The sequence below is a fragment of the Pelmatolapia mariae genome, linkage group LG1 (genome assembly GCF_036321145.2).
Source record: "Pelmatolapia mariae isolate MD_Pm_ZW linkage group LG1, Pm_UMD_F_2, whole genome shotgun sequence".
NCBI classification, from domain to species: Eukaryota; Metazoa; Chordata; class Actinopteri; order Cichliformes; family Cichlidae; genus Pelmatolapia; species Pelmatolapia mariae.
Window position 1 is genome coordinate 1,215,080 of NC_086227.1, and position 8,267 is coordinate 1,223,346.

The following is an 8,267-nucleotide window of genomic DNA, read 5'->3' on the forward strand; positions in this document are numbered from 1 at the left end:
TCTTTCTTTCTTCTTTTTCTTCTTTCTTTTTTCTTTTCTTTTTGGGTTTTCATATGATAAAGGGAAGAAGAAAAAGGGGCAATTGCTGAATTTTTTCTTGGGCCAAGCGAAGTTGGCAATTTATTTGAGTAGAAAGTATACGATTGATAAGGGACGAAATACTGACTGTGTTGAGCTCTTCAAAGGTTTGTCGAGAGCCAGAGTGATGTTAGAGTATAAATATTATTTCAATATGGATGGATTGGATGCTTTTCGAATTCTTTGGGATTATAAAGGAAGTCTGTTTTCTTTAAACAACTCTGAACTTATGTTTAGCAATGTGTTGGTTTGAGCTGACTGTTTGTATGGCTCACTATTGAGTGAATAAATGTGTTTTTAAAAATCAAATCTTCTTTTCTTCTTTCTTTTTCTTTTCTTCTTTTCTCTTTTTTTTCTTTTTCTTCTCTTTCTTATTTTCTCTTTTTTTCTTCTTTCTTTCTTTTTTCTTTTTCTTTTCTCTCTTTTTCTCTCTCTTTATTTTTTCTCTCTCTCTCTTTTTTTTGTTTCACTCCACATTCGACTCTAAAGGGTTCGGTTAGTCTTCCATTTACTTTAATCTGGACAAGGGATTTTTTGTATAATAATTTAATCATAGAGCTGAAGGTTTCAGGCATATTGTAGGCTTTCATAACTTCCCACAAATAGGAGTGAGAGATGTAATCGAAGGCTTTCTTTTGGTCGAGACTTAAAATAAAAAATTCTGTGTCTTTTCTACTATAAATTATTTCCCGCAAAGTACATAGGTTATCCCACATCAAACGACCTCTTATTGCACATGTTTGCTCTTTTTCTATAATTTTCTCTAATACCTCCTCTAACCTATTCCTAATTATTTTAGCAAATATCTTATAATCGACATTCATTATTGTTAATTGTCTAGCATTAAGAGAGCATGCCTTAAAAATAATAACTTCACAAGTACACTTTCTGTTACTTTGTTGTTGTCTTTTGGAAACTTGTGCAGGATCTACATTACTTGTCTTGCAAAATTTCAATGCCAGCACAGACTCAATGTTTACATTTCAGCCTAACTGTGCTGACAAGATGATAAGTCGTAAGCCCAACCTATCACTGCACTCGTGGTGTCACAGTTTTTTGAGAAGCTTAACAATAAATATAGTTTAAAAAATACAGACACACTTGAAACAACATTCTTCTTCTGCTTCTTAATCTACATCTTTCTTTCATTATTTTTCTTTAGTACACAGTATACAGTATAGTGTACACAGTGTAGCTGCATGTGCTGCATCCTTCTCAGCCTCACATGGCTCACAGTGATGCTTTTCCACTCCAGTACAACATCACAGTGAACATTTTGTCTGTTTTGCTGTTACTTTTGAAATCTAGTCAGTTGGTGTTTTAAATAATTTATTATCTATATTTTCTTCATCGTGTCTCATTTGTTATTTTGCCTCCATGGATCTCTTTTCTATTTTGTTTTTGGCTGTTTTTTTACTTTTGTGATCTGGTTTATTGAGTGTTTATTCTTCTTGAGCTCTCAGTTTTTATTAGTGTCAGGTTGTGTTTTGTTCCCAGTTTGTCTTCTTTATTATTTTAACTGTAATTTTCTGGTGTGTTAATGGAGCTAATACTTACTTTTGTGTTTTTCCTCTGCTCATATTAATTCCAGTAGAAGAACTTTTGTGTTTTGTTTTAAACTCTTGGTAAATATGTTCCGGTTTGTGTTTCTGATTTTCTGTTCTATATTGAGAATTCGTCACACTTATACCTTTAAGCAGTTCATCTGTATAATTAATAATGTCAGTGTATACATGTGAGTGTGAGGATTTGGGTTTAACGCTACAGCTGTGCGTGTGCTCATCTCACAGTCTTTTCTGTCTTAGAGATATTTGAGATGGCTAAAGCCAAAGCCTCTTGTGTCTTTCTAAGTTGAGCTGGTGTGTGTCATTCATGGAGGACGTGTTGTGTGAATCAGTGTGCGTTGTTTTTAAGGACATGTTGGCCCATGTGAACCGAACCCCTGTGGCGATGCTTCGTGCACTGCAGAGAACGGCGTTGCCTTCTGTGACGGTAAGTTTCTCATTTCCTTCTCTGACAGCAGCTTCGTTCAGTACCTGTTAACAGACTTTGCCTGAAACATTTCTCTGTTTGTTGTCTGCATGTGTTACATTGTTGTTGGTCTGCAGTCTGTGCATTAATCAGCCTGTTATCTGAGGGTTTATTTCCAGATAAACATTTAACCTGTTGTAACTGTAGTCAGTGCTCATGAAGCAGACTCACAGTCTCTGTTTTCCTTCTCTGCTGTTGTGTCCTGACTGTATTTTTGCTTGGGTTTGTTGTCTCTCTGTGTCGAGCTCTGGGTCTTTGTGTTTGTGTGACAGATGTCCACGTTCGGCCGTTTGTCAAATGTGCATCGTCTCTGCTCTGAGGATTTACCGCGTCTGTGTCTCGTGTGCTGTTTTTGGTCTGCCATGCCAGCACGCCTCCTCTGCTCATGCATGCATGCTAAATCTAACTGCTGCAACATATGTGCTTTCATCCTGCTGGGAGTTAAATGGTGATTTTCTGCTGCAACTAGCAAAGGATTCAAAGATAAACTTACTGCAGGGACTAGAATCATTAGGCGTTCTTTCCAACAATCGGATATTTTGGTGTATATTTCAGTATATAAATATCAATGTCATTTTCACATGCTAACCTGAGAGAGCTGTTAACAAAGGAACAAGGATGATGATTCTATGTGCAGTAAGTCTAATCTGAAGTTGCATTGCATGGTATTGTTCCCCACCCTGCTGATCCGCCTCCCGTCCCCACACCTCGCTGTAACAGTAGTGTTACCCGCCCCCCTTTTTTGCAGAGGTAGATGTGTGCCGTTCCGACCCTTGTGCCAATGGAGCCACCTGTGTGGAGACTGTAGACTCTTTCAAATGCTTATGCCTGCCCAGCTACGGAGGGGAGCGCTGTGAGATCGGTATGAGATCCGCTTCAGCTAAAAAATACTAACAACCTCAAAAACAACTGAAGCAAGAGAACGAGAGGCATCACCAGCAGATGGCAGTATTAGTTGTTGTGTGAGCAGACGGTCATGAGGAGCCGTGGTGGCTCATGGCATGTATCTGTGATGTTCCTGGTTTGCAATGGGAGCCTGTATTCTGTCAGAGAGGCAGTAATGGTTTAGTGGTTTTGATGCTGCAAACATTTACTAAACTTCATTTTACTGCAGCAGTCATCCAGGTGAGCCAGAGTAACAGTGAACGTGTTACAGAGCATCCTAATGTACAGAAGTGGGATATGCAGAAAAACATTCTTTAGACCTTCATAAACTTCAGTCCACACTCAGGCCTGCAGATCTTTGGTGTGAAATTTTATTATAATTTTTTTCAGTTATTCACTTACATTGTTTACATAGTGCCAGCTCACAACAACAGTCATCTCAAGATACTTGTAAGGTGTAAGGGAAAGAACCGACCATAGACCTGACAATATTCAGAAACGAGCCCAACAACCAGGTGGTCTCTTACAAGCAAGTGCTTGGAGACAGAGGGAGGAAGAACTCCCTTTTAACAGGAAGAAACCTGTTCACCAGGTCCAGTCCTAACAGAGCTTTATTAATAATGAGAGTTTGTCTGTCTCTATTGGAGTCCCTAAGTTTAACATTTAAATTAAAAATGATTAAAATGATTAAAAATAAACTACACTGTGATTTCAGGCTTTAAGCTAGCTTTGGTAAACTAGACTAACCAAAATAAAGCTGAAGACAGCAGCACGTGTAGTTCAAACTCAGAGGAGCGAGACAGCAGGCACGTTGGGGTCGGAATAAAAACTAGACCAACGCACTGGTTGTGTGCAGAACTGTCTCCAATCCAAACTGGGAGCTGGTTCCTTAGAGCTGAAGGCTCTGCCTCCCAGTTTACTTTCAAACACCCCAGGAAGTCAGCCCACAGTGTGAGAGGGAAGTGCTCTGTTGGGCTAGTTTGATTGATCGTATGATGGGGTCTGATCATTCATTCAAGTTCTTCTTTTAACTGGGACCTTAGAATAGAAACTAATAATATAGGATCTCTTTTTAATCCCGGCAGCGTTTTGGTTCAACTGAAGGCTCTTCCACCTGAAAACGAGGACTTTCCACAGCCGTGCCTGTGCAGGAACTAGTGTCTGTGCATCTCTGTGAGACGCGGTGGTTCTAATTTTAGCAGAGTTGCACAGATGAGTAAAATCAGGTCCACAGATTTATTTCATGTGCAGATTAAAGGACATGTGCTGACCAAAAAGGGTTTTTCACGGTGTTACTGGAGGCCAGTAGAATAAAATCCAGTGTAAATAATTTCTTAGAAACATTCCTGAGATTTTTCCAACATTGCGAGTTTTTTCTTAATTACAGAAATAATTTACATTATTAAAGACGTGTTGTATGTGGACAGGCAAAGCATCTCAGGGGTGGATGTCTCAGATAAATCCAGAGTTGTCTGCTATAATACAGCTAAACAGGACTAAATGGAAAAATGTGTGTGTTTTGTGTCATTTGTTTGAAGTGGCCCATAAATGAAAATGAACAGAACGGAGCTACAGAGTGAATGAAGCCTTTGAATGCTGCAGTAAAAGGTGGAAATTGGGCAGGCCCTACTAGCCAGGAGGACGCTACGCCTGATTTTCCTCTCCGTAAAGAGTTGTTTGTTTTGTAGGTCAGGATGGAAACGCTGCCCTTTGTCAAAACTGTACACAACAGCAAACCCACTCAGGGCACAGTGTGCTTCTCACTGACTCACAACATCAACAGCCGAGAGCAAAAATCAATAAAGTGAAGAGAAGATGGCGCACTTTACTTAGCACGCTCGTTTGTAGTTGTGGACGAGTAACAAGCTTTAATGAACACTTCATATCTAAACTCTGAGCCCTGAAAAAGACGCGTTGCATTCAGAAATCTGTGCGCTGAAGTGAGCGAGCGGTCTCACAGTGCTCATTCTTTGCTGTTGCGGCCGCAGAGGAGCAGCCGTGTGAAGAAGGCTGGACTAAGTTTCAGGGGAACTGCTACCGACACTTCACCGTGAGAGAGACGTGGGTGACAGCGGAGCAGCGCTGCCGCGATCACAACGCCCACCTGGTCAGCATCATCTCCCCAGAAGAGCAGAACTTTGTCAACGGTGAGTATTTATCGGATGTGTGTGAGAGACGGGAGCAGAGAGAGAATCGAGGCACTTTGTTTTGTCTCCACAGCAAACGCACAAGACTACCAGTGGATCGGGCTGAATGACAAGACCGTAGAGAATGACTTCCAGTGGACTGACGGCACTCCTCTGGTGAGTGGGCGTGTCAGACTGGTGTTCACTCGGTGATGAGGGAACAGGGCATTATTCACACTGGGTCAGAACAAAAATCTATCAGTGCTTGAACTAAGGAAACGTACAATTTGAGTGTGATGGCAGCAACATTGTCATGGTGCTGGGTCGTTGACCCAGCGTTTTGTGTTTTGGCGTTATGTTTATTATTATTATTATTAGCTGATCTGATGTTTAACTTCTTCATGGTTATTTTTATTAGTATGTAGGTTTCATTTTCAGGGTTTCCAGTTCTAGGTTTATTTCCTGTGTCGTTCCCCTGGTGCTTTGTTCGTGTCCCTGAGTTTGTCTTTGTGAATTTCCTGTTTTACTTTGAAGGTCTGTGTCTGTTATCACTGTGTCAGCTTGTGTCTTCCTGTCGTCTTGTGAATTAGGATCAGCTGTGCTCCCCTCCAGTGTGTCACTACCTGATTACCTTGTGTGTGTGTATATATGTGTCAGTCTGTGCTCTTTGTCGGCTCGTCTGTGTTATTTTGTGTTTCTCCTCGCCTCCTCCCTTTGTTTATGTTTCAGATCAGCTTGCTAGGATTTCATTTTACTTTGTAATCTTCATCACTGCTTTGTATCACTGTCAGTGTTGGGAAGGTTACTTTTAAAATGTATTCCACTACAGATTACAGATTACATGCCCCAAAATGTATTTTGTAACGTATTCCGTTACGTTACTCAATGAGAGTAACGTATTCTGAATACTTTGGATTACTTAATATATTATCATGCTGTTTACAACTACATGAATGTACTATTGCTGTGTGATTTATTACTATTACTGAAGGTTACTTGCCATACCAATACCAACTAGATGTTTAAATCTTAATATAAATGAGTAACAGTAGGTGGACCTTAGGTAAGGCTGCACTTTTTGCAGCGATCTCGTATAGAAAACTATTCGGCGCGTATATAAAACAGGTCCGCGGCTCCGAACCGTAGTAAAGGGACCTCTGGCTAATACGTCGGGTTCGTGTCGGGCTCGTAGCTGAAAACTAGCTTTACTTTGTTGTCTGGGTCAAGTTTGCTAGAGAGAGACAGAGAGAGGCGTTGAAAGGCTGCTCCAACGTAACTTATTGTTTGGAAACATTTTCATTGATTAATGCTTCTATTGTTTTTTGATCTTTTTGCTGTTGAGAAAAGTTTTTAAAATGACAAAACAATAAAATCTAATTTAGCAGTACAAGATGACATACAGGACAACTGGTAAAGCTGTTGTGGTCCCGTTTACACTCTGAGGTTTACCTGTTTGCTCTCGTCTCTTCAGCAATACGAGAACTGGAGGCCGAACCAGCCGGACAACTACGTGAACTCTGAAGAAGATTGTGTGGTGATGATCTGGCATTCTGACAGCCAGTGGAACGATGTACCCTGTAGTTATCATCTGCCCTTCACCTGCAAGAAAGGCTCAGGTAGGCTGGCTCAGCAAAACCTCTGGAGCTCCACCACACACTGGCAGACTCACAGCACCTGACAATGTCACCTTTAAAACTGACCTCTTATATTTATACATGTATAAATGTATAGATTTATATTTATATATTCATACTTAGACTATTCTAAAGTAGCTTTAGAAATCATTATTTATTTTGCACTGACCATTTAATCGGTTTATGCACTTATTAAAATTAGCTCCACGTCCTTCAAGGTCGCCCTCCATTAATGGGAACTTTCTCCTGATTGGCTCTTTTGTTGTGTCAGTTCTTCTGCTTGCTGGTGTAGAGAATCAAACCTTCAAGTCTAGTCTCGTCTGTTTGGTCTGGTTATCAATACAAGGCAGATATCTGAATGGTAGAATATATGTCCAGTGGTTTTGACTCCTTCATAGGTGGAGCAGCATTAGACTGGCTAAAGCTTCCTACAGTGTGACTCATACTGGGCTCTGTGAAAGAGTCCTAACCCTAACAAAACAAACGTTGGATTTTGGCTGTTGGTCTGCAAAAACAAACTTGACTTGGAGCTAACTAACGCAGCAATGTTTTAGCTTTTTACCTAAAACACGTACTGCAGGAAACACATTGTTTGATATGATGTCCTCTGGTACTACCTTCAGTGTCCTGTGGTGCCCCGCCGGAGGTGGCCAATGCTTGCATGTTTGGCAAAAAGAGGGTGGTGTACCCCGTCGGCTCCATCATTCGTTATCAGTGCAATCCAGGATTTAGACAGCGCCATCTACCGCTGGTGCGCTGTCAACCAGACGGACAGTGGGAGGAGCCCCAAGTGAGATGCACTGATGGTGAGCATGCTCTGTATAGACTCGTACTGAGAAGTGTTATTTCTCATAATAAGTCTTTGTTTGGTTTTTCCCGCGCTGCAGTGAAAAGTCAAAGGAGAGCACAGAGGAGGAGCCGAAGGAGTCCAGAACGCAACAGCAGGCGTCACTAAGGAGTCAAAATAGCAATTTATTATTTCAAAAGAACATTAATGGGACACAAAAATGAATTTTCTATACAAGTCAAGAAGATTTCAAGAGGTAATTTTCTGGAACACCCACATGGGAGTGGCCAGACCGTGGTAATGTGATTTTTTTTTTTTTTTTTTCTGTCGCTCCTGTCCTTATTTTATTGTTCTGGTTGTTAATGGTTATTGTGTTTCTTGTAATATATTTTTGTTTAGTATTGCTGGGACACTTTGATTGACAGACGTTCTGCTGTAGATGTTATCATAGAGACGGACGCTCGTGCAGGAATCATGTTAACATGATTCATGAAGTCAGGCACCAAAAAGTCATACGTGTGGGTCTATGTGGCACGCCGGAGATACTTCTGCAGGTTCAAGGTTATTCCTTCTTTTTCAAATTCAGCTGAGGTTCAGTTGAAGATTTACACAGTAGTGTAACTAGTGCAGTTGCAATTAAAAGGCATGAGCATGTAAGACAGCTCTAAAGCTGAGAGGTCCCTGACAGGCCGCACACATGAAGATATACGAGTTCAGTCATTTGGA

General features: G+C 40.8%; 1 protein-coding gene across 1 annotated transcript in view; it reads left to right on the forward strand.

The window, feature by feature from the left end:
* LOC134624317 (aggrecan core protein-like) overlaps positions 1-7,709 on the forward strand; it is a 37,114-nt gene extending 29,405 nt beyond the window's left edge. Inside the window, exons 15-21 of the mRNA XM_063469295.1 lie at positions 1,993-2,070; positions 2,858-2,971; positions 4,983-5,141; positions 5,215-5,297; positions 6,592-6,736; positions 7,378-7,560; positions 7,642-7,709. Coding sequence (XP_063325365.1) covers positions 1,993-2,070; positions 2,858-2,971; positions 4,983-5,141; positions 5,215-5,297; positions 6,592-6,736; positions 7,378-7,560; positions 7,642-7,709 — 830 coding nt within the window. The remainder of the gene's footprint in view (positions 1-1,992; positions 2,071-2,857; positions 2,972-4,982; positions 5,142-5,214; positions 5,298-6,591; positions 6,737-7,377; positions 7,561-7,641) is intronic.
* Positions 7,710-8,267: the final 558 nt, after the last annotated feature.